The sequence below is a fragment of the Oncorhynchus keta genome, unplaced genomic scaffold, assembly GCF_023373465.1.
Source record: "Oncorhynchus keta strain PuntledgeMale-10-30-2019 unplaced genomic scaffold, Oket_V2 Un_scaffold_19088_pilon_pilon, whole genome shotgun sequence".
NCBI lineage: Eukaryota > Metazoa > Chordata > Actinopteri > Salmoniformes > Salmonidae > Oncorhynchus > Oncorhynchus keta.
Genome location: NW_026290844.1, coordinates 224,750 through 252,227, shown reverse-complemented (window position 1 = coordinate 252,227; position 27,478 = coordinate 224,750). Strand labels below are relative to the sequence as shown.

The 27,478-nt window shown below is 44.7% G+C and overlaps 1 protein-coding gene across 7 annotated transcripts in view; it reads left to right on the top strand.

The window, feature by feature from the left end:
- The window catches only part of LOC118380199 (lysyl oxidase homolog 3B-like), a 62,741-nt gene that overhangs the window by 8,565 nt on the left and 26,698 nt on the right, over positions 1-27,478 (top strand). For 5 of the 7 annotated variants that reach the window (XM_052514673.1, XM_052514679.1, XM_052514677.1 and 2 more), the window contains exons 3-8: positions 8,665-8,721; positions 13,683-13,783; positions 13,948-14,054; positions 15,637-15,817; positions 19,688-19,842; positions 23,670-23,840. In XM_052514673.1, the coding sequence (XP_052370633.1) occupies positions 8,665-8,721; positions 13,683-13,783; positions 13,948-14,054; positions 15,637-15,817; positions 19,688-19,842; positions 23,670-23,840 (772 nt within the window). The remainder of the gene's footprint in view (positions 1-8,664; positions 8,722-13,682; positions 13,784-13,947; positions 14,055-15,636; positions 15,818-19,687; positions 19,843-23,669; positions 23,841-27,478) is intronic. The other 2 variants (XM_052514675.1, XM_052514674.1) reach the window with 1 other exon arrangement.

Genomic DNA, 27,478 nt, shown 5'->3' with positions numbered 1-27,478 from the left:
ATGTAAAAGCGTGTTACATTTTGAGAAGATATTCTCTTTTAAAGCAGGAAGTCCTTTTGAAAAGCCCATTTTATGTGAATAATGTCAATCTTGTTTGAATGTGCATTTCATTTCCGTAGTTTAACAGTTATATTTCTATAGTTTAATATAGTTATATTTAGTTATATTTCTATAGTTTAACATAGTTATATTTAGTTATATTTCTATAGTTTAATATAGTTATATTTAGTTATATTTCTATAGTTTAACATAGTTATATTTAGTTATATTTCTATAGTTTAATATAGTTATATTTAGTTATATTTCTATAGTTTAACATAGTTATATTTAGTTATATTTCTATAGTTTAATATAGTTATATTTAGTTATATTTCTATAGTTTAACATAGTTATATTTAGTTATATTTCTATAGTTTAACATAGTTATATTTAGTTATATTTAGTTTATATAGTTATAGTTTAATATAGTTATATTTAGTTATATTTCTATAGTTTAACATAGTTATATTTAGTTATATTTCTATAGTTTAACATAGTTATATTTAGTTATATTTCTATAGTTTAACATAGTTATATTTCTATAGTTTAACATAGTTATATTTAGTTATATTTCTATAGTTTAACATAGTTATATTTAGTTATATTTCTATAGTTTAACATAGTTATATTTAGTTATATTTCTATAGTTTAACATAGTTATATTTAGTTATATTTCTATAGTTTAACATAGTTATATTTAGTTATATTTCTATAGTTTAACATAGTTATATTTAGTTATATTTCTATAGTTTAACATAGTTATATTTAGTTATATTTCTATAGTTTAACATAGTTATATTTAGTTATATTTCTATAGTTTAACATAGTTATATTTCTATAGTTTAACATAGTTATATTTAGTTATATTTCTATAGTTTAACATAGTTATATTTAGTTATATTTCTATAGTTTAACATAGTTATATTTAGTTATATTTCTATAGTTTAATATAGTTATATTTAGTTATATTTCTATAGTTTAACATAGTTATATTTAGTTATATTTCTATAGTTTAACATAGTTATATATTTTCTATAGTTTAACATAGTTATATTTAGTTATATTTCTATAGTTTAATATTTAGTTATATTTCTATAGTTTAACATAGTTATATTTAGTTATATTTCTATAGTTTAATATAGTTATATTTAGTTATATTTCTATAGTTTAACATAGTTATATTTAGTTATATTTCTATAGTTTAACATAGTTATATTTAGTTATATTTCTATAGTTTAACATAGTTATATTTAGTTATATTTCTATAGTTTAACATAGTTATATTTCTTATATTTCTATAGTTTAACATAGTTATATTTAGTTATATTTCTATAGTTTAACATAGTTATATTTAGTTATATTTCTATAGTTTAACATAGTTATATTTAGTTATATTTCTATAGTTATATTTCTATAGTTTAATATAGTTATATTTAGTTATATTTCTATTGTTTAACATAGTTATATTTAGTTATATTTCTATAGTTTAACATAGTTATATTTCTATAGTTTAACATAGTTATATTTAGTTATATTTCTATAGTTTAACATAGTTATATTTCTATAGTTTAACATAACATTATATTTAGTTATATTTCTATAGTTTAACATAGTTATATTTCTATAGTTTAACATAGTTATATTTAGTTATATTTCTATAGTTTAACATAGTTATATTTAGTTATATTTCTATAGTTTAACATAGTTATATTTAGTTATATTTCTATAGTTTAATATAGTTATATTTAGTTATATTTCTATTGTTTAACATAGTTATATTTAGTTATATTTCTATAGTTTAACATAGTTATATTTCTATAGTTCGCAGTTGTAAATGAGAACTTGTTCTCAACTAGCCTACCTGGTTAAATAAAGGTGAAAACAAATATATATATATATATATATATATATATATATATATATATATATATATATATATATACATACACACTGCTCAAAAAAATTAAGGGAACACTAATACAACACAATGTAACTCCAAGTCAATCACACTTCTGTGAAATCAAACTGTCCACTTAGGAAGCAACACTGATTGACAATAAATTCACATGCTGTTGTGCAAATGGAATAGACAACAAGTGGAAATTATAGGCAATTAGCAAGACACCCCCAATAAAGGAGTGGTTCTGCAGGTGGGGACCACAGACCACTTCTCAGTTCCTATGCTTCCTGGCTGATGTTTTGGTCACTTTTGAATGCTGGCGGTGCTTTCACTCTAGTGGTAGCATGAGACGGAGTCTACAACCCACACAAGTGGCTCAAGTAGTGCAGCTCATCCAGGATGGCACATCAATGCGAGCTGTGGCAAGAAGGTTTGCTGTGTCTGTCAGTGTAGTGTCCAGAGCATGGAGGCGCTACCAGGAGACAGGCCAGTACATCAGGAGACTTGGAGGAGGCCGTAGGAGGGCAACAACCCAGCAGCAGGACCGCTACCTCCGCCTTTGTGCAAGGAGGAGCACTGCCAGGGCCCTGCAAAATTACCTCCAGCAGGCCACAAATGTGCATGTGTCTGCTCAAATGGTCAGAAACAGAATCCATTTAGGTGGTATGAGGGCCCGACGTCCACAGGTGGGGGTTGCGCTTACAGCCCAACACCGTGCAGGACGTTTGGCATTTGCCAGAGAACACCAAGATTGGCAAATTCGCCACTGGTGCCCTGTGCTCTTCACAGATGAAAGCAGGTTCACACTGAGCACATGTGACAGACGTGACAGAGTCTGGAGACGCCGTGGAGAACGTTCTGCTGCCTGCAACATCCTCCAGCATGACCGGTTTGGCAGTGGGTCAGTCATGGTGTGGGGTGGCATTTCTTTGGGGGGCCGCACAGCCCTCCATGTGCTCTCCAGAGGTAGCCTGACTACCATTATGTACCGAGATGAGATCCTCTGACCCCTTGTGAGACCATATGCTGGTGCGGTTGGCCCTGTGTTCCTCCTAATGCAAGACAATTCTAGACCTCATGTGGCTGGAGTGTGTCAGCAGTTCCTGCAAGAGGAAGACCTTGATGCTATGGACCGGCCCGCCCATTCCCCAGACCTGAATCCAATTGAGCACATCTGGGACATCATGTCTCACTCCATCCACCAACGCCACGTTGCACCACAGACTGTCCAGGAGTTGGTGGATGCTTTAGTCCAGGTCTGGGAGGAGATCCCTCAGGAGACCATCCGCCACCTCATCAGGAGCATGCCCAGGCGTTGTAGGGAGGTCATACAGGCATGTGGAGGCCACACACACTACTGAGCCTCATTTTGACTTGTTTTAAGGACATTACATCAAAGTTGGATCAGCCTGTAGTGTGGTTTTCCACTTTCATTTTGAGTGTGACTCCAAATCCAGACCTCCATGGGTTGATACATTTGATTTACATTGATCATTTTTGTCTGATTTTGTTGTCAGCACATTCAACTATGTAAAGAAAAAAGTTTTTAATAAGAATATTTCATTCATTCAGATCTAGGATGTGTTATTTTAGTGTTCCCTTTATTTTTTTGAGCAGTGTAGTTTAGAGTGCCAGTGCCAAGACCAGAGGTGACATTCACTATTGGCAAAACCATCAGTAAAGTTTAAAATGAGACCTATTCATCTTCGGACATTGGAATTTAACTGCAAAAAGTATTTTCATGTGCACCAAGTCATCACACAGCCTTTTATCTACAACAAGTCAATGTGATGGAAACAACTGTTGGGGGAAAATGTGCATTTTGTTTTTAATGCAGATTTGAGAATATTCACATGAATATCTGTCACCGCTGATTGGACGGAAACCAACAGCATGTCTTATTGGAAACCTAGCTAGTGTTGAAGGTTTCCAATAAGACATGCTGTTGGGTGTGGAACATAATGTTTCCAATAAGACATGCTGTTGGGTGTGGAACATAATGTTTCCAATAAGACATGCTGTTGGGTGTGGAACATAATGTTTCCAATAAGACATGCTGTTGGGTGTGGAACATAATGTTTCCAATAAGACATGCTGTTGGGTGTGGAACATAATGTTTCCAATAAGACATGCTGTTGGGTGTGGAACATAATGATTCCAATAAGACATGCTGTTGGGTGTGGAACATAAGGTTTCCAATAAGACATGCTGTTGGGTGTGGAACATAATGTTTCCAATAAGACATGCTGTTGGGTGGGGAACATAATGTTTCCAATCAGACATGCTGTTGGGTGTGGAACATAATGTTTCCAATAAGACATGCTGTTGGGTGTGGAACATAATGTTTCCAATAAGACATGCTGTTGGGTGTGGAACATAATGTTTCCAATCAGACATGCTGTTGGGTGTGTGGAACATAATGTTTCCAATAAGACATGCTGTTGGGTGTGGAACATAATGTTTCCAATAAGACATGCTGTTGGGTGTGGAACATAATGTTTCCAATAAGACATGCTGTTGGGTGTGGAACATAATGTTTCCAATAAGACATGCTGTTGGGTGTGGAACATAATGTTTCCAATAAGACATGCTGTTGGGTGTGGAACATAATGTTTCCAATAAGACATGCTGTTGGGTGTGGAACATAATGTTTCCAATCAGACATGCTGTTGGGTGTGGAACATAATGTTTCCAATAAGACATGCTGTTGGGTGTGGAACATAATGTTTCCAATAAGACATGCTGTTGGGTGTGGAGCATAATGTTTCCAATAAGACATGCTGTTGGGTGGGTAACATAATGTTTCCAATAAGACATGCTGTTGGACATGTGTGGAACATAATGTTTCCAATAAGACATGCTGTTGGGTGTGGAACATAATGTTTCCAATAAGACATGCTGTTGGGTGTGGAACATAATGTTTCCAATAAGACATGCTGTTGGGTGTGGAACATAATGTTTCCAATAAGACATGCTGTTGGGTGTGGAACATAATGTTTCCAATAAGACATGCTGTTGGGTGTGGAACATAATGTTTCCAATAAGACATGCTGTTGGGTGTGGAACATAATGTTTCCAATAAGACATGCTGTTGGGTGTGGAACATAATGTTTCCAATAAGACATGCTGTTGGGTGTGGAACATAATGTTTCCAATAAGACATGCTGTTGGGTGTGGAACATAATGTTTCCAATAAGACATGCTGTTGGGTGTGGAACATAATGTTTCCAATAAGACATGCTGTTGGGTGTGGAACATAATGTTTCCAATAAGACATGCTGTTGGGTGTGGAACATAATGTTTCCAATAAGACATGCTGTTGGGTGTGGGAACATAATGTTTCCAATAAGACATGCTGTTGGGTGTGGGAACATAATGTTTCCAATAAGACATGCTAATGTTTCCAATAAGACATGCTGTTGGGTGTGGAACATAATGTTTCCAATAAGACATGCTGTTGGGTGTGGAACATAATGTTTCCAATAAGACATGCTGTTGGGTGTGAACATAATGTTTCCAATAAGACATGCTGTTGGGTGTGGAACATAATGTTTCCAATAAGACATGCTGTTGGGTGTGGAACATAATGTTTCCAATAAGACATGCTGTTGGGTGGGGAACATAATGTTTCCAATAAGACATGCTGTTGGGTGTGGAACATAATGTTTCCAATAAGACATGCTGTTGGGTGTGGAACATAATGTTTCCAATAAGACATGCTGTTGGGTGGGAACATAATGTTTCCAATAAGACATGCTGTTGGGTGGGGAACATAATGTTTCCAATAAGACATGCTGTTGGGTGTGGAACATAATGTTTCCAATAAGACATGCTGTTGGGTGGGAACATAATGTTTCCAATAAGACATGCTGTTGGGTGTGGAACATAATGTTTCCAATAAGACATGCTGTTGGGTGTGGAACATAATGTTTCCAATAAGACATGCTGTTGGGTGTGGAACATAATGTTTCCAATAAGACATGCTGTTGGGTGTGGAACATAATGTTTCCAATAAGACATGCTGTTGGGTGTGGAACATAATGTTTCCAATAAGACATGCTGTTGGGTGTGGAACATAATGTTTCCAATAAGACATGCTGTTGGGTGTGGAACATAATGTTTCCAATAAGACATGCTGTTGGGTGTGGAACATAATGTTTCCAATAAGACATGCTGTTGGGTGTGGAACATAATGTTTCCAATAAGACATGCTGTTGGGTGTGGAACATAATGTTTCCAATAAGACATGCTGTTGGGTGTGGAACATAATGTTTCCAATAAGACATGCTGTTGGGTGTGGAACATAATGTTTCCAATAAGACATGCTGTTGGGTGTGGAACATAATGTTTCCAATAAGACATGCTGTTGGGTGTGGAACATAATGTTTCCAATAAGACATGCTGTTGGGTGGGGAACATAATGTTTCCAATAAGACATGCTGTTGGGTGTGGAACATAATGTTTCCAATAAGACATGCTGTTGGGTGTGGAACATAATGTTTCCAATAAGACATGCTGTTGGGTGTGGAACATAATGTTTCCAATAAGACATGCTGTTGGGTGTGGAACATAATGTTTCCAATAAGACATGCTGTTGGGTGTGGAACATAATGTTTCCAATAAGACATGCTGTTGGGTGTGGAACATAATGTTTCCAATAAGACATGCTGTTGGGTGTGGAACATAATGTTTCCAATAAGACATGCTGTTGGGTGTGGAACATAATGTTTCCAATCAGACATGCTGTTGGGTGTGGAACATAATGTTTCCAATAAGACATGCTGTTGGGTGTGGAACATAATGTTTCCAATAAGACATGCTGTTGGGTGTGGAACATAATGTTTCCAATAAGACATGCTGTTGGGTGTGGAACATAATGTTTCCAATAAGACATGCTGTTGGGTGTGGAACATAATGTTTCCAATAAGACATGCTGTTGGGTGTGGAACATAATGTTTCCAATAAGACATGCTGTTGGGTGTGGAACATAATGTTTCCAATAAGACATGCTGTTGGGTGTGGAACATAATGTTTCCAATCAGACATGCTGTTGGGTGTGGAAGGTTTCCAATAAGACATGCTGTTGGGTGGGGAACATAATGATTCCAATAAGACATGCTGTTGGGTGTGGGAACATAATGTTTCCAATAAGACATGCTGTTGGGTGTGGAACATAATGTTTCCAATAAGACATGCTGTTGGGTGTGGAACATAATGTTTCCAATCAGACATGCTGTTGGGTGGGGAACATAATGTTTCCAATAAGACATGCTGTTGGGTGTGGAACATAATGTTTCCAATAAGACATGCTGTTGGGTGTGGAACATAATGTTTCCAATAAGACATGCTGTTGGGTGTGGAACATAATGTTTCCAATAAGACATGCTGTTGGGTGTGGAACATAATGTTTCCAATAAGACATGCTGTTTCCAATAAGAAGGGTGTGGAACATAATGTTTCCATAATGTTTCCAATCAGACATGCTGTTGGGTGTGGAACATAATGTTTCCAATAAGACATGCTGTTGGGTGTGGAACATAATGTTTCCAATAAGACATGCTGTTGGGTGTGGAACATAATGTTTCCAATAAGACATGCTGTTGGGTGTGGAACATAATGTTTCCAATAAGACATGACATGTTTCCAATAAGACATGTGTGGGTGTGGAACATAATGTTTCCAATAAGACATGCTGTTGGGTGTGGAACATAATGTTTCCAATAAGACATGCTGTTGGGTGTGGAACATAATGTTTCCAATAAGACATGCTGTTGGGTGTGGAACATAATGTTTCCAATAAGACATGCTGTTGGGTGTGGAACATAATGTTTCCAATCAGACATGCTGTTGGGTAATGTTTCCAATCAGGAACATAATGTTTCCAATCAGACATGCTGTTGGGTGTGGAACATAATGTTTCCAATAAGACATGCTGTTGGGTGTGGAACATAATGTTTCCAATAAGACATGCTGTTGGGTGTGGAACATAATGTTTCCAATAAGACATGCTGTTGGGTGTGGAACATAATGTTTCCAATCAGACATGCTGTTGGGTGTGGAACATAATGTTTCCAATAAGACATGCTGTTGGGTGGGAACATAATGTTTCCAATAAGACATGCTGTTGGGTGTGGAACATAATGTTTCCAATAAGACATGCTGTTGGGTGTGGAACATAATGTTTCCAATAAGACATGCTGTTGGGTGTGGAACATAATGTTTCCAATGACATGCTGTTGGGTGGGAACATAATGTTTCCAATAAGACATGCTGTTGGGTGGGGAACATAATGTTTCCAATAAGACATGCTGTTGGGTGTGGAACATAATGTTTCCAATAAGACATGCTGTTGGGTGGGGAACATAATGTTTCCAATAAGACATGCTGTTGGGTGTGTGGAACATAATGTTTCCAATAAGACATGCTGTTGGGTGTGGAACATAATGTTTCCAATAAGACATGCTGTTGGGTGTGGAACATAATGTTTCCAATAAGACATGCTGTTGGGTGGGGAACATAACATAACGATCACATTATAGTCTTCTAAAGTGCTGCTCTGTTACCTTCTGTTAACGTCTACAATGCTCTGTTAACTTCTGAAATTAATGGTGTGTTTTTGTGTTGTACCCAAACACATAATGTAACATGTGTTACTAACTTGGTTAATATTTTCTTCTATTGCTTTTATCATCATCATCATCATCTAACCAATGTTTACTTTGCAGGCTGCCACCCAAAGCTAAAGCTAGGGCTAAACCATTCACCTCTGGGTTAAACAAAAGGTAAACTAAAACCACAAGCAGCTATTTCCCCTTAATATCCTCCTGATGAATGATGGTTGTCTTTGTGTGTCGGGATCTGTCCCAAATGGCAGCCTGTTCCATTCATAGTGCACTACTTTTGACCTGAACCATATGGGTATAACAGCAGGACTATAACTCTGTCCAGGGGGAACCAGTAGGACTATAACTCTGTCCAGGGGGAATCAGTAGGTATGTCTCTCTGTCCAGGGGGAACCAGTAGGACTATAACTCTGTCCAGGGGGAACCAGTAGGACTATAACCCTGTCCAGGTGGAACCAGTAGGACTATAACTCTGTCCAGGGGGAACCAGCAGGACATAACTCTGTCCAGGGGAACCAGTAGGTCTGTCTCTCTGTCCAGGGGGAACCAGTAGGACTATAACTCTGTCCAGGGGGAACCAGTAGGACTATAACTCTGTCCAGGGGGAACCAGTAGGACTATAACTCTGTCCAGGGGGAACCAGCAGGACTATAACTCTGTCCAGGGGGAACCAGTAGGACTATAACTCTGTCCAGGGGGAACCAGTAGGACTATAACTCTGTCCAGGGGGAACCAGTAGGACTATAACTCTGTCCAGGGGGAACCAGTAGGTATGTCTCTGTCCAGGGGGAACCAGTAGGACTATAACTCTGTCCAGGGGGAACCAGTAGGACTATAACTCTGTCCAGGGGGAACCAGTAGGACTATAACTCTGTCCAGGGGGAACCAGCAGGACTATAACTCTGTCCAGGGGGAACCAGCAGGACTATAACTCTGTCCAGGGGGAACCAGTAGGACTATAACCCTGTCCAGGTGGAACCAGTAGGACTATAACTCTGTCCAGGGGGAACCAGTAGGACTATAACCCTGTCCAGGTGGAACCAGTAGGACTATAACTCTGTCCAGGGGGAACCAGTAGGACTATAACCCTGTCCAGGTGGAACCAGTAGGACTATAACTCTGTCCAGGGGGAACCAGTAGGACTATAACTCTGTCCAGGGGGAACCAGCAGGACTATAACTCTGTCCAGGGGGAACCAGCAGGACTATAACTCTGTCCAGGGGGAACCAGTAGGACTATAACTCTGTCCAGGGGAACCAGTAGGACTCTCTGTCCAGGGGAACCAGCAGGACTATAACTCTGTCCAGGGGGAACCAGCAGGACTATAACTCTGTCCAGGGGGAACCAGTAGGACTATAACTCTGTCCAGGGGGAACCAGTAGGACTATAACTCTGTCCAGGGGGAACCAGTAGGACTATAACTCTGTCCAGGGGGAACCAGTAGGACTATAACTCTGTCCAGGGGGAACCAGTAGGACTATAACTCTGTCCAGGGGGAACCAGTAGGACTATAACTCTGTCCAGGGGGAACCAGTAGGACTATAACTCTGTCCAGGGGGAACCAGCAGGACTATAACTCTGTCCAGGGGAACCAGTAGGACTATAACTCTGTCCAGGGGGAACCAGCAGGACTATAACTCTGTCCAGGGGGAACCAGTAGGACTATAACTCTGTCCAGGGGGAACCAGTAGGACTATAACTCTGTCCAGGGGGAACCAGTAGGACTATAACTCTGTCCAGGGGGAACCAGTAGGACTATAACTCTGTCCAGGTGGAACCAGTAGGACTATAACCCTGTCCAGGTGGAACCAGTAGGACTAGAACCCTGTCCAGGTGGAACCAGTAGGACTATAACTCTGTCCAGGGGGAACCAGTAGGACTATAACTCTGTCCAGGGGGAACCAGTAGGACTATAACTCTGTCCAGGGGGAACCAGTAGGACTATAACTCTGTCCAGGGGGAACCAGCAGGACTATAACTCTGTCCAGGGGGAACCAGTAGGTATGTCTCTCTGTCCAGGGGGAACCAGTAGGACTATAACTCTGTCCAGGGGGAACCAGTAGGACTATAACTCTGTCCAGGGGGAACCAGTAGGACTATAACTCTGTCCAGGGGGAACCAGTAGGACTATAACTCTGTCCAGGGGGAACCAGTAGGTATGTCTCTCTGTCCAGGGGGAACCAGTAGGACTATAACTCTGTCCAGGGGGAACCAGTAGGACTATAACTCTGTCCAGGGGGAACCAGCAGGACTATAACTCTGTCCAGGGGGAACCAGCAGGACTATAACTCTGTCCAGGGGGAACCAGTAGGACTATAACTCTGTCCAGGGGGAACCAGCAGGACTATAACTCTGTCCAGGGGGAACCAGCAGGACTATAACTCTGTCCAGGTGGAACCAGTAGGACTATAACCCTGTCCAGGGGGAACCAGTAGGACTATAACTCTGTCCAGGGGAACCAGTAGGACTATAACCCTGTCCAGGGGAACCAGTAGGACTATAACTCTGTCCAGGGGGAACCAGTAGGACTATAACTCTGTCCAGGGGGAACCAGCAGGACTATAACTCTGTCCAGGGGGTAACCAGGGGAACCAGGACTATAACTCTGTCCAGGGGAACCAGTAGGACTATAACTCTGTCCAGGTGGAACCAGTAGGACTATAACTCTGTCCAGGGGGAACCAGTAGGACTATAACTCTGTCCAGGGGGAACCAGCAGGACTATAACTCTGTCCAGGGGGAACCAGTAGGACTATAACTCTGTCCAGGGGGAACCAGTAGGACTATAACTCTGTCCAGGGGGAACCAGTAGGACTATAACTCTGTCCAGGGGGAACCAGCAGGACTATAACTCTGTCCAGGGGGAACCAGTAGGACTATAACCCTGTCCAGGTGGAACCAGTAGGACTAAAACTCTGTCCAGGGGGAACCAGTAGGACTATAACTCTGTCCAGGGGGAACCAGCAGGACTAAACTCTGTCCAGGGGGAACCAGTAGGACTATAACCCTGTCCCGGTGGAACCAGTAGGACTATAACTCTGTCCAGGGGGAACCAGTAGGACTATAACTCTGTCTAGGGGGAACCAGTAGGACTATAACCCTGTCCAGGTGGAACCAGTAGGACTATAACCCTGTCCAGGGGGAACCAGTAGGACTATAACTCTGTCCAGGGGGAACCAGTAGGACTATAACTCTGTCCAGGGGGAACCAGTAGGACTATAACTCTGTCCAGGGGGAACCAGTAGGACTATAACTCTGTCCAGGGGGAACCAGTAGGACTATAACCCTGTCCAGGGGAACCCTGTCTAGGGGGAACCAGTAGACTATAACTCTGTCCAGGGGAACCAGCAGGACTATAACTCTGTCCAGGGGGAACCAGCAGGTATATCTCTATGTCCAGGGGGAACCAGTAGGTATATAACCCTGTCCAGGGGGAACCAGTAGGACTATAACTCTGTCCAGGGGGAACCAGTAGGACTATAACTCTGTCCAGGGGGAACCAGTAGGACTATAACTCTGTCCAGGGGGAACCAGTAGGACTATAACTCTGTCCAGGGGGAACCAGTAGGACTATAACTCTGTCCAGGGGGAACCAGTAGGACTATAACTCTGTCCAGGGGAACCAGTAGGACTATAACTCTGTCCAGGGGGAACCAGTAGGTATATAACTCTCTCTGTCCAGGGGAACCAGTAGGACTATAACTCTGTCCAGGGGGAACCAGGGACTATAACTCTGTCCAGGGGAACCAGTAGGTATATCTCTCTGTCCAGGGGAACCAGTAGGTATATAACTCTGTCCAGGGGGAACCAGTAGGACTATAACTCTGTCCAGGGGGAACCAGGGGCCCAGGGGGAACCAGTAGGTATGTCTAACTCTGACCAGGGGGAACCAGTAGGTATGTCTCTGTCCAGGGGGAACCAGTAGGACTATAACTCTGTCCAGGGGGAACCAGTAGGACTATAACTCTGTCCAGGGGGAACCAGTAGGACTATAACTCTGTCCAGGGGGAACCAGCAGGACTATAACTCTGTCCAGGGGGAACCAGTAGGACTAGGGGAACCAGTAACTCTGTCCAGGGGGAACCAGTAGGACTATAACTCTGTCCAGGGGAACCAGTAGGTATATAACTCTGTCCAGGGGGAACCAGCAGGATTATAACTCTGTCCAGGGGGAACCAGCAGGATTATAACTCTGTCCAGGGGGAACCAGTAGGACTATAACTCTGTCCAGGGGGAACCAGCAGGATTATAACTCTGTCCAGGGGGAACCAGTAGGACTATAACTCTGTCCATTAGGATCCAGCTGTTCATGTGTGGTTGAAAACATACAGGTAGATACTGCATAAAATATTACTAAGCCAGGTTGTATCTTGGCTGTAGGTGCACAAATAAGAAGGTCGTCGTTGTACCGAAGACAAAAGGTAACTTCAGGTTTTCTGTGAAAGTCTTGTTTTGACGTCCAACCATACAGCTGCAATTGTTTTGAAAAGGATTTAGGAGTTCATAGTTTATCCAAGTATAAATGAAAAACATCTACGTGCATCATTGTACATTTGACAGACAGTCAGCCAGACTCTGTGTCTGGTGCAACAATCATATGAGGAGCTGAAAAGCTGAGTATCAGTGATATGCAACTGAGAATAATAAAATCACTCCACTTACTCCAGTGTTGGGGTCAATTACATTTAAATGAGTCAATTCAGCAAGTACACTGCATGTCCAATTTGCTTTTTAATTAACAATCATTTGGATTTGGACTTTGGTTTACTTTCTGACTTGACTGGTACTGCAATGGAATTGACTAAACCCCCGATGCACACAGTCAAGTTCCTCAGAGCTCCAGCCTTGTGTTCAGACTACAGTCAAGTTCCTCAGAGCTCCAGCCTTGTGTTCAGACTACAGTCAAGTTCCTCAGAGCTTCAGCCTTGTGTTCAGACTACAGTCAAGTTCCTCAGAGCTCCAGCCTTGTGTTCAGACTACAGTCAAGTTCCTCAGAGCTTCAGCCTTGTGTTCAGACTGTAGCCCGTCATTTCCTCAGATCTTCAGCCTTGTGTTCAGACTGTAGACCGTCTTTTTTGCACCCTCCTCCTCCCCCCTCCTCCCCCGTTCAAACCCCTCCAGGCTGAACACAGAGCGCCAGAAGAACCAGTACCACCTCCACTCTGTGGCATGTGTTGGCACTGAGGTCCACCTGGCAGCCTGCCCCCTGGAGTTCAACAAGGGTAATTATAGAGGGAGACTCAGAATGATGTAAATCTATTGAGCATACCTCCCAAACAAGCACCATGATCAGACTGTATGTGTGATATATTGGTGTGTATTTGTGAGTATTTGTGAGTTATGTTCTGTGTATTTTGGTAATTCTGTGTGTAATCTGACTCCATAGGTAATGCCACAGGTTCCTGTAAGGGCGGCATGCCAGTCGTGGTCAGCTGTGTACCTGGACCACAGTACGTACACAACAACGGACTGAAGAAGAAACTGAAAACCACGGTAAAGTACCTGGGTGGGTGGGTACACCTGTGCATTTTTATCTCACTGGCATATACTTGAAGCTTCAACTACAGTTTTTGATTCTCTCTCCCCTGTGTCTCCTCCACTCCCTCCCCTGTGTCTCCCCTCCCTGTGTCTCCTCTCCTCCCCTGTGTCTCCTCTCCTCCCCTCCCCTGTGTCTCCCCTCCCTGTGTCTCCTCCCCTCCCCTGTGTCTCCCCTCCCTGTGTCTCCTCCCCTCCCTCCCCTGTGTCTCCCCTCCCCTGTGTCTCCTCTCCTCCCCTGTGTCTCCTCTCCTCCCCTCCCCTGTGTCTCCCCTCCCTGTGTCTCCTCCCCTCCCTGTGTCTCCTCCCCTCCCCTGTGTCTCCCCTCCCTGTGTCTCCTCCCCTCCCCTCTCCTCCCCTCCCCTGTGTCTCCTCCCCTCTCCTCCCCTGTGTCTCCTCTCCTCCCCTGTGTCTCCTCCCCTCCCCTGTGTCTCCTCCCCTCTCCTCCCCTCCCCTGTGTCTCCTCCCCTGTGTCTCCTCCCCTCTCCTGTGTCTCCTCCTCTCCCCTGTGTCTCTTCCCCTTCCTCCCCTGTGTCTCCTCTCCTCCCCTGTGTCTCCTCTCCTCCCTCCCCTCCCCTGTGTGTCTCTCCCCCCTCCTCTCCTCCCCTGTGTCTCCTCTCCTCCCCTGTGTCTCCTCCCCTTCCTCCCCTGTGTCTCCTCTCCTCCCCTGTGTCTCCTCCCCTTCCTCCCCTGTGTCTCCTCTCCTCCCCTGTGTGTCTCTCCCCCTCCTCTCCTCCCCTGTGTCTCCTCTCCTCCCCTGTGTCTCCTCCCCCCTGTGTCTCCTCCCTCCCCTGTGTCTCCTCTCCTCCCTCCCCTCCCCTGTGTGTCTCTCCCCCTCCTCCCTCCCCTGTGTCTCCCTCTCCTCCCCTGTATCTCCTCCCCTTCCTCCCCTGTGTCTCCTCTCCTCCCCTGTGTCTCCTCCCCTTCCTGCCCTGTGTCTCCTCTCCTCCCCTGTGTGTCTCTCCCCCTCCTCTCCTCCCTTGTTTCTCCTCTCCCCCCTGTATCTCCTCCCCTTCCTCCCCTGTGTCTCCTCTCCTCCCCTGTGTCTCCTCCCCTTCCTCCCCCTGTGTCTCCTCTCCTCCCCCTGTGTGTCTCTCTCCCCTCCTCTCCTCCCCTGTGTCTCCTCTCCTCCCCTGTGTCTCCTCCCCTTCCTCCCCTGTGTCTCCTCTCCTCCCCTGTGTCTCCTCTCCTCCCTCCCCCCCTGTGTCTCTCTCCCCCTCCCTCCTCCCCTGTGTCTCCTCCCCCCTGTATCCCTCCCCTTCCTCCCCTGTGTCTCCTCTCCTCCCCTGTGTCTCCTCCCCTTCCTGCCCTGTGTCTCCTCTCCTCCCCTGTGTGTCTCTCCCCCTCCTCTCCTCCCTTGTTTCCCTCTCCTCCCTGTATCTCCTCCCCTTCCCCCCCTGTGTCTCCTCTCCTCCCCTGTGTCTCCTCCCCTTCCTCCCCTGTCTCTCCTCTCCCCCCTGTGTGTCTCTCCCCCCTCCTCTCCTCTCCTCTCCTCTCCTCTCCTCTCCTCTCCTCTCCTCTCCTCTCCTTCACTCATCAGAGTACGGTGAGGCTGAAGGGTGGAGCCAAGCTGGGTGAGGGCAGAGTGGAGGTACTGAGGAACAATGAGTGGGGCACGGTGTGTGACGACCGTTGGACCCTGCTGTCCGCCAGCGTAGTGTGCAGGGAGCTGGGCTTCGGATCTGCCAAGGAGGCTCTGACTGGAGCTCGCATGGGACAAGGTGAGGACTGAGCACTGTGGTTTAATCTTCTAAGTGTGGAAGAGGGGAAAAAATTATAGTTGTCTATCAACAATGACAAGCCTGACAACTTGGATGGAAAATTACTGAGGATAATAGCAGACGATATTGCCACTCATATTTGCCATATCTTCAAATTAAGGCTAGTAGAGAGTGTGTGTCCTCAGGCCTGGAGGGAAGCTAAAGTCATTCCTCTACCTAAGAATAGTAAAGCCTCCTTTACTGGCTCAAATAGCCGACCAATCAGCCTGTTACAAACCCTTAGTAGACTTCTGGAAAAAACTGTCTTTGACCAGATACAATGCTATTTACAGATAGACCCACTAACCCACTGTTCCTAGGCCGTCATTGAAAATAATTTGTTCTTAACTGACTTGCCTAGTTAAATAAAGGTTAAAAAACATTTTTTTAACCAAGATGGCCAAGATAAAGCAAAGCAGTTCGACACATACAGCAACACAGAGTTGCACATGGAATAAACAAACATACAGTTTGAAAAATAAGTCTATATACAATGTGAGCAAATGAGGTGAGATAAGGGAGGTAACAAAAGGCCATGCTGGCGAAGTAAATACAATATAGCAAGTAAAACACTGGAATGGTAGTTTTGCAATGGAAGAATGTGTAAAGTAGAAATAAAAATAATGGGGTGCAAAGGAGCCAAATAAATAAATAAATACAGTAGGGGAAGAGGTAGTTGTTTGGGCTAAGTTATAGATGGGCTATGTACAGGTGCAGTAAAAGGGTTTGAGTGTCCTATCCCACTTCGGTGTGAGACTCTGCTGGTTTTGGAGTGTTCGGTAGAATAGACACTTCAGAGGAGGCTCCTCAGAGGAGGAAGGGGAGGACCATGCTCCTCAGAGGAGGAAGGGGAGGACCATGCTCCTCAGAGGAGGAAGGGGAGGACCATGCTCCTCAGAGGAGGAAGGGGAGGACCATGCTCCTCAGAGGAGGAAGGGGAGGACCATGCTCCTCAGAGGAGGAAGGGGAGGACCATGCTCCTCAGAGGAGGAAGGGGAGGACCATGCTCCTCAGAGGAGGAAGGGGAGGACCATGCTCCTCAGAGGAGGAAGGGGAGGAGGACCATGCTCCTCAGAGGAGGAAGGGGAGGACCATGCTCCTCAGAGGAGGAAGGGGAGGACCATGCTCCTCAGAGGAGGAAGGGGAGGACCATGCTCCTCAGAGGAAGGGGAGGACCATGCTCCTCAGAGGAGGAAGGGGAGGACCATGCTCCTCAGAGGAGGAAGGGGAGGACCATGCTCCTCAGAGGAGGAAGGGGAGGACCATGCTCCTCAGAGGAGGAAGGGGAGGACCATGCTCCTCAGAGGAGGAAGGGGAGGACCATGCTCCTCAGTGAATTTCATAAAAACAAAAATAGTGAAAAATGAAAAAAGTGATCCTTTTAAGATAAAACGATACTAAATATTTTCGCGTCACCAAATAATTGATAAAAATGTTGCAATGAAGGTTTACAGTAGACTCAACAGCACTCTGTAGAGTAGCACCGTGGTGTAGCCGGAGGACAGCTAGCTTCCATCCTCCTCTGGGTACATTGACTTCAATACAAAACCTAGGAGGCTCGGGGTTCTCAACCCCTTCCATAGAATGACACTCTAATTATGACAACTTCCGGAGGACGTCCTCCAACCTATCAGAGCTCTTGCAGCATGAACTGCCATGTTGTCCACCCAATCAAAGGATCAGATAATGAATCTAGTACTGAAAGCATAAGCTACAGCTAGCTAGCACTGCAGTTTATAAAATGTGGTGAGTAGTTGACTGAGAGAGAGAAAGACAGACACACACAGAGAGAGAGACACACAGAGACAGACACACAGAGAGAGAGAGACACACAGAGAGAGAGAGAGACACACACACAGAGAGAGAGAGACACACACAGAGACATACATATATATAGAGAGAGACACACAGAAACAGACACACAGAGAGAGACACACAGAGACAGACATATATATATAGAGAGAGAGACACACAGAGACAGACACAGAGAGAGAGAGAGAGAGAGAGACACAGAGACAGACACAGAGAGAGAGAGACACAGAGAGAGAGAGAGAGAGAGAGAGAGAGAGAGAGAGAGAGAGAGAGAGAGAGAGAGAGAGAGAGAGAGAGAGAGAGAGAGAGAGAGAGAGAGACACAGAGACAGAGGAGAGAGAGAGAGAGAGAGAGAGAGAGAGAGAGAGAGAGAGAGAGAGACAGAGAGAGAGACAGAGAGAGAGAGAGACAGAGAGAGAGCTAGCTATATTTTGCAGTACATATATTTTTTCACAGACTGCTGATGTGTTCTACACTGATGTCCACAAGCGAAGGGAAAATGTGAGAGGAGCAGAGCTCATAAATGGAATTATATATACAATGAGCTGTTTGTATGTGACTGGTATGAAAGTGAACTGTGTTTGCGAGTGATCAGGGGTGTATTCATTGCACCGATTCTGCTAAAAAAGCAAACGGAACGAAACGGGGTTAAACATACCTGAATTTGTCCAATAGAAACTCTCGTTTGCCACAGTTGGACTAATGATTACACCCTAGATCAGCTAGATGCAGGCCAGAGTGTGCAAGGCGCTAGTGAATGTGTCACTGTCTGACACCTTGATTACTCTAAATTCTCTCGACCTGTGTGTACTTACGTTGGAAACATTCATTCATAGGCTGGATAGGTTGTAGTAACCTCATGATGGGTACAGGGACAATTAGAGGGTCATGTAATAGCCTAAACCTGTCACTGTTACATTGAACTGGGTGAATATGAATGACAGTAACGTAAACCTGTCACTGTTACATTGAACTGGGTGAATATGAATGACAGTAACCTAAACCTGTCACTGTTATATTGAACTGGGTGAATATGAATGACAGTAACCTAAACCTGTCACTGTTACATTGAACTGGGTGAATATGAATGACAGTAACCTAAACCTGTCACTTACATTGAACTGGGTGAATATGAATGACAGTAACCTAAACCTGTCACTGTTACATTGAACTGGGTGAATGACAGTAACCTAAACCTGTTACTGTTACATTGAACTGGGTGAATATGAATGACAGTAACCTAAACCTATCACTGTTACATTGAACTGGGTGAATATAACCTAAACCTGTGAATAGAATGACAGTAACCTAAACCTGTCACTGTTACATTGAACTGGGTGAATATGAATGACAGTAACCTAAACCTGTCACTGTTACATTGAACTGGGTGAATGACAGTAACCTAAACCTGTCACTGTTACATTGAACTGGGTGAATATGAATGACAGTAACCTAAACCTATCACTGTTACATTGAACTGGGTGAATATGAATGACAGTAACCTAAACCTGTCACTGTTACATTGAACTGGGTGAATATGAATGACAGTAACCTAAACCTGTCACTGTTACATTGAACTGGGTGAATATGAATGACAGTAACCTAAACCTGTCACTGTTACATTGAACTGGGTGAATATGAATGACAGTAACCTAAACCTGTCACTGTTACATTGAACTGGGTGAATGACAGTAACCTAAACCTGTCACTGTTACATTGAACTGGGTGAATATGAATGACAGTAACCTAAACCTGTCACTGTTACATTGAACTGGGTGAATATGAATGACAGTAACCTAAACCTGTCACTGTTACATTGAACTGGGTGAATGGAATATGAATGACAGTAACCTAAACCTGTCACTGTTACATTGAGCTGGGTGAATATGAATGACAGTAACCTAAACCTGTCACTGTTACATTGAACTTGGTGAATAGAATATGAATGACAGTCATCCGATATCCTCCCTCATCTTAAACGTCGGCGACTGCCACTGGTGTGTCTGTGTGTGTCTTTAGGGATGGGTCCTATCCACATGAATGAGGTCCTGTGTCTGGGGACGGAAAAGTCCATGTGGAACTGTGGCTTTAAGAACATAACCTCAGAGGACTGCCAGCATGTAGAAGACGCCGCTGTGAGGTGCAACACGCCATACATGGCTCTGGAGAACTCGGTCAGAGACTAACTACTTATCTCTGTTCTGTTCTATTCTGTTCTGTTATGTTCTGTTCTGTTCTATTCTATTATGTTCTGATTTATTCTGTTATTCATTATGTTCTGGGTGAATGACAGTAACTAAACCTGTCACTGTTATGTTCTATTCTATTGTATTATGTTCTATTCTGACAGTAACCTAAACCTGTTCTGTTATTCTTGTTCTGTTCTGTTCTGTTCTGTTCTAAACCTATTATGTTACATTGAACTGGGTATTATGTTCTGTTCTGTTCTTTTCTATTCTATTCTGTTCTGTTCTGTTCTGTTCTATTGTATTATGTTCTAAACTGTTCTGTTCTATTGTATTATGTTCTATTCTGTTCTGTTCTATTGTATTATGTTCTATTCTGACCTATTATGTTCTGTTCTGTTATTTTCATTCTATTCTATTCTATTCTGTTCTGTTCTGTTCTGTTCTGTCATTCTGATTACACTGTTCTGTTCTGTTCTGATCTTTTCTATTCTATTCTGTTCTGTTCTGTTCTGTTCTATTATGAATATTCTGTTCTGTTCTGTTCTTTTACTATTCTATTCTGTTCTGTTCTGTTCTGTTCTAGTAACCTAAACTGTCACTGTTACATTGAACTATTCTGAATATGAATGACAGTAACCTAAACCTGTTCTGTTACATTGAACTGGGTGAATGGAATATGAATGACAGTATTCTGTTCTGTTCTTTTACATTCTGTTCTGTTAACCTAAACTGTTCTGTTCTGTTGAACTTTTGAATTATGTTCTATTCTGATCTATTCTGTTCTGTTCTTTTCTATTCGATTCTGTTCTGTTCTATTCTGATCTATTCTGTTCTGTTCTTTTCTATTCTGTTCTGTTCCTTTCTGATTATGTTCTGTTCTGTTCTTTTCTATTATGTTCTGTTCTGTTCTGTTCTGTTCTAACTGTTCCTTTCAGATGTTCTGTTCTGTTCTTTTCTATTCTGTTCTGTTCTGTTCTATTCTGATCTATTCTGTTCTGTTCTTTTTATATTCTGTTCTGTTCTGTTCTTTTCTATTCTTCTGTTCTGTTCTGTTCTGTTCTGTTCTGTTCTTTTATGTTCTATTCTGTTCTGTTCCTTTCTATTATGTTCTGTTTCTTTTCTATTCTGTTCTGTTCTGTTCTATTCTGATCTATTCTGTTCTGTTCTTTTATATCTGTTCTGTTCTGTTCTATTGTATTATGTTCTATTCTGATCTATTATGTTCTGTTCTGTTCTTTTCTATTCTATTCTGTTCTGTTCTGTTCTATTCTGATCTATTCTGTTCTGTTCTGTTCTTTTCTATTCTATTCTGTTCTGTTCTGTTCTATTCTGATCTATTCTGTTCTGTTCTTTTCTATTCTGTTCTGTTCTGTTCTGTTCTTTTCTATTATGTTCTATTCTGATCTATTCTGTTCTGTTCTTTTCTATTCTATTCTGTTATGTTCTGTTCTATTCTGATCTATTCTGTTCTGTTCTTTTCTATTCTGTTCTGTTCTTTTCTATTCTGTTCTGTTCTGTTCTATTCTGATCTATTCTGTTCTGTTCTTTTCTATTCTGTTCTGTTCCTTTCTATTATGTTCTGTTCTGTTCTTTTCTATTCTGATCTATTCTGTTCTGTTCTTTTCTATTCTATTCTGTTCTGTTCTGTTCTGTTCTGTTCTATTCTGATCTATTCTGTTCTGTTCTTTTCTATTCTATTCTGTTATGTTCTGTTCTATTCTGATCTATTCTGTTCTGTTCTTTTCTATTCTGTTCTGTTCTTTTCTATTCTGTTCTGTTCTGTTCTATTCTGATCTATTCTGTTCTGTTCTTTTCTATTCTATTCTGTTCTGTTCTATTCTTTTCTATTCTGTTCTGTTCCTTTCTATTATGTTCTGTTCTGTTCTGTTCTATTCTGATCTATTCTGTTCTGTTCTTTTCTATTCTGTTCTGTTCTTTTCTATTCTGTTCTGTTCTTTTCTATTCTGTTCTATTCTGTTCTGTTCTATTCTGATTTATTCTATTCTGTTCTATTCTGATTTATTCTGTTCTGTTCTATTCTGTTCTGTTCTTTTCTATTATGTTCTGTTCTGTTCATTGCAGTCATTATCATATCCTGTTTTACTGATTAAATTATGTTAATATGATCATAGAGAACAAACTAAGTAAAAGTTTAGTCAAGTAATTTAGTTTAGCAAAGAGGGGGATATATTGTTTACTGTGAATCTTAAACTGTTTATTGATTAATGACGTGTTGACATTGGTAATAGATTCCTGATCGAGCAGGAGTGTTTGCCTCAGTAATGTTCAATACAAGTAGTATTGTGATGAGAGACGTAAACCTGGACGCATCCTGACTCTGTGATGTGTGTCATGACGTCCTTTACTCTCACCAGACACATGCCTTTAACCCATAAATCAAAGTATCCGTCCCAAATGCACCCTAATCCCTACAAAGTGCACTACTTTTGATCAAAGCCCCTATGGGCCCTGGTAAAAAGTAGTACATTATATAGGGAATAGGGTGCCATTTGGATGGCAGAGATTCAATCAGATCGAGCCTTAACAGATAGCTGACTCCCGCATTGCTGTGATTTTGGCAGTGACAGAGGTGGAACTGTGTTAAAGTTTACAACATTCCACTGTTCCAAATTGTGTCAAGGCCATGTGGGATTATTACTAATCCAATGGCAACATCCAATGGCAACGTCCAATGGGAACATCCAATGGCAACGTCCAATGGCAACATCCAATGGCAACGTCCAATGGGAACGTCCAATGGCAACATCCAATGGCAACATCCAATGGCAACATCCAATGGCAACATCCAATGGCAACATCCAATGGCAACATCCAATGGGAACATCCAATGGCAACGTCCAATGGCAACATCCAATGGCAACATCCAATGGCAACATCCAATGGCAACATCCAATGGCAACATCCAATGGCAACATCCAATGGCAACGTCCAATGGCAACATCCAATGGCAACGTCCAATGGCAACATCCAATGGCAACATCCAATGGGAACATCCAATGGCAACATCCAATGGCAACATCCAATGGCAACATCCAATGGCAACATCCAATGGCAACATCCAATGGCAACGTCCAATGGCAACATCCAATGGCAACATCCAATGGCAACATCCAATGGGAACATCCAATGGCAACGTCCAATGGCAACATCCAATGGCAACGTCCAATGGCAACGTCCAATGGCAACATCCAATGGCAACGTCCAATGGCAACATCCAATGGCAACATCCAATGGCAACGTCCAATGGCAACATCCAATGGCAACATCCAATGGCAACGTCCAATGGCAACATCCAATGGCAACGTCCAATGGCAACATCCAATGGCAACGTCCAATGGGAACGTCCAATGGCAACGTCCGCAATAGGGATAACGCCGGGAGCTGCTTGCTGATTTAACGCAGTTCCATCTCCGATATCGCCTAAATAAAAACAATAAAACTGCTATGCAGTTGTCGGTTATCGAAGGGTTAACATTTACATTCAAGTCATTTAGCAGACGCTCTTATCCAGAGCGACTTACAAATTGGTGCATTCACCTTATAACATCCAGTGGAACAGCCACTTTACAATAGTGCATCTAAATCTTAGAAGGGGGGGGGGGTGAGAAGGATTACTTATCCTATCCTAGGTATTCCTTAAAGAGGTGGGGTTTCAGGCAGAACTGATTGAATCAAAGTGCTGTATGTCTGGATAAACGCCCTGTGTTCAGACAGACCGTAATCGCCCATACTAACCCCAATCCACACACTCCCCCTGCCCTCCGCTTCCTAACCCGTCTGCCCAACCACAGATCCGCCTGACAGGGGGCCGTACGCGGTATGAGGGGCGGGTGGAGGTGCTGAGCACAGAGGCTAACGGGACCAGGAGCTGGGGGCTGATCTGTGGAGGGGCCTGGGGCACCAAGGAGGCCATGGTGGCCTGCAGACAGCTGGGGCTAGGCTACGCTAACCACGGCCTGCAAGTAGGTGTATTAACCAAGCTAACGGCTTGTACAGTGCTAATAGAACATGCTTAAACCAGGTTATAACCACGGACTACAATTACCATGAATCTCCAACCTCGGATTTGTTCCGCAGATCTCATGGCAAGGGATCTCTGGCTAGGGACCTCTGGCTAGGGACCTAATATAATAATAATATATGCCATTTAGCGGACGCTTTATCCAAAGCGACTTACAGTCATGTGTGCATACATTCTAGGGGTGGTCCCGGGAATCGAACCCACTACCCTGGCGTTACAAGCGCCATGCTCTACCAACTGAGCTACAGGACACACTCATGACTAGGGACCTCTAGCTAGGGACCTCATGGCTAGGGACCTCATGACTAGGGATCTCATGGCTAGGGACCTCATGGCTAGGGACCTCTAGCTAGGGACCTCTAGCTAGGGACCTCTAGCTAGGGACCTCTAGCTAGGGACCTCATGGCTAGGGACCTCTGGCTAGGGACCTCATGGCTAGGGACCTCATGACTAGGGATCTCATGGCTAGGGACCTCATGGCTAGGGACCTCTGGCTAGGGACCTCATGGCTAGGGATCTCTGGCTAGGGACCTCATGGCTAGGGACCTCTGGCTAGGGACCTCTGGCTAGGGACCTCATGGCTAGGGATCTCATGGCTAGGGACCTCTAGCTAGGGACCTCATGGCTAGGGATCGCATGGCTAGGGACCTCTAGCTAGGGACCTCATGGCTAGGGATCTCTGGCTAGGGACCTCTGGCTAGGGACCTCATGGCTAGGGATCTCATGGCTAGGGACCTCTGCCTAGGGACCTCATGGCTAGGGATCTCATGGCTAGGGACCTCTGCCTAGGGACCTCATGGCTAGGGACCTCATGGCTAGGGACCTCATGGCTAGGGATCTCTGGCTAGGGACCTCATGGCTAGGGACCTCTAGCTAGGGACCTCTGGCTAGGGACCTCATGGCTAGGGACCTCATGGCTAGGGACCTCATGGCTAGGGACCTCATGGCTCGGGATCTCTGGCTAGAGACCTCATGGCTAGGGATCTCTAGCTAGGGACCTCTGGCTAGGGACCTCATGACTAGGGACCTCATGGCTAGGGACCTCATGGATAGGGACCTCATGGCTAGGGATCTCATGGCTAGGGACCTCATGGCTAGGGACCTCATGGCTAGGGATCTCTGGCTAGGGACCTCATGGCTAGGGACCTCTAGCTAGGGACCTCTGGCTAGGGACCTCATGGCTAGGGACCTCTAGCTAGGGACCTCTGGCTAGGGACCTCATGACTAGGGACCTCATGGCTAGGGACCTCATGGCTAGGGATCTCTGGCTATGGACCTCATGGCTAGGGACCTCATTGCTAGGGACCTCTGCCTAGGGACCTCATGGCTAGGGACCTCATGGCTAGGGATCTCATGGCTAGGGACCTCATGGCTAGGGACCTCATGGCTAGGGATCTCTGGCTAGGGACCTCATGGCTAGGGATCTCTGGCTAGGGACCTCATGGCTAGGGACCTCATGGCTAGGGACCTCATGGCTAGGGATCTCTGGCTAGGGACCTCATGGCTAGGGACCTCATGGCTCGGGACCTCATGGCTAGGGACCTCATGGCTAGGGACCTCTGCCTAGGGACCTCATGGCTAGGGACCTCATGGCTAGGGATCTCATGGCTAGGGACCTCTAGCTAGGGACCTCATGGCTAGGGATCTCATGGCTAGGGATCTCATGGCTAGGGACCTCATGGCTAGGGATCTCATGGCTAGGGATCTCATGGCTAGGGATCTCATGGCTAGGGATCTCATGGCTAGGGACCTCATGGCTAGGTACCTCATGGCTTGGGACCTCATGGCTAGGGACCTCATGACTAGGGACCTCATGGCTAGGAATCTCATGGCTAGTGATCTCATGGCTAGGGACCTCATGGCTAGGGATCTCTAGCTAGGGACCTCATGACTAGGGATCTCATGGCTAGGGATCTCATGGCTAGGGACCTCATGGCTAGGGATCTCATGGCTATGGACCTCTAGCTAGGGACCTCATGGCTAGGGATCTCATGGCTAGGGACCTCATGGCTACGGACCTCATGGCTAGGGACCTCTAGCTAGGGACCTCATGACTAGGGACCTCATGGCTAGGGATCTCTAGCTAGGGACCTCATGACTAGGGATCTCATGGCTAGGGATCTCATGGCTAGGGACCTCATGGCTAGGGATCTCATGGCTATGGACCTCTAGCTAGGGACCTCATGGCTAGGGATCTCATGGCTAGGGACCTCATGGCTACGGACCTCATGGCTAGGGACCTCTAGCTAGGGACCTCATGACTAGGGACCTCATGGCTAGGGATCTCATGGCTAGGGACCTCATGGCTAGGGACCTCTAGCTAGGGACCTCATGGCTAGGGACCTCATGGCTAGGGACCTCATGGCTAGGGTCCTCATGGCTAGGGATCTCTAGCTAGGGACCTCATGACTAGGGATCTCATGGCTAGGGATCTCATGGCTAGGGACCTCATGGCTAGGGATCTCATGGCTAGGGATCTCATGGATAGGGACCTGATGGCTAGGGACCTCTAGCTAGGGACCTCATGGCTAGGGACCTCATGGCTAGGGATCTCATGGCTAGAGACCTCATGGCTAGGGACCTCATGGCTAGGGATCTCATGGCTAGGGACCTCATGGCTAGGGACCTCATGGCTAGGGATCTCATGGCTAGGGACCTCATGGCTAGGGATCTCATGGCTAGGGACCTCATGGCTAGGGATCTCATGGCTAGGGATCTCATGGCTAGGGACCTCATGGCTATGGACCTCATGGCTAGGGATCTCATGGCTAGGGAACTCATGGCTAGGGACCTCATGGCTAGGGACCTCGTGGCTAGGGACCTCATGGCTAGGGACCTCTAGCTAGTGACCTCATGACTAGGGACCTCATGGCTAGGAATCTCATGGCTAGTGATCTCATGGCTAGGGACCTCATGGCTAGGGACCTCATGGCTAGGGATCTCTGGCTAGGGACCTCATGGCTAGGGATCTCTGGCTAGGGACCTCATGGCTAGGGATCTCATGGCTAGGGACCTCATGGCTATGGACCTCATGGCTAGGGATCTCATGGCTAGGGATCTCATGGCTAGGGACCTCATGGCTAGGGATCTCATGGCTAGGGATCTCATGGCTAGGGACCTCATGGCTAGGTACCTCATGGCTTGGGACCTCATGGCTAGGGACCTCATGACTAGGGACCTCATGGCTAGGAATCTCATGGCTAGTGATCTCATGGCTAGGGACCTCATGGCTAGGGATCTCTAGCTAGGGACCTCATGACTAGGGATCTCATGGCTAGGGATCTCATGGCTAGGGACCTCATGGCTAGGGATCTCATGGCTATGGACCTCTAGCTAGGGACCTCATGGCTAGGGATCTCATGGCTAGGGACCTCATGGCTACGGACCTCATGGCTAGGGACCTCTAGCTAGGGACCTCATGACTAGGGACCTCATGGCTAGGGATCTCTAGCTAGGGACCTCATGACTAGGGATCTCATGGCTAGGGATCTCATGGCTAGGGACCTCATGGCTAGGGATCTCATGGCTATGGACCTCTAGCTAGGGACCTCATGGCTAGGGATCTCATGGCTAGGGATC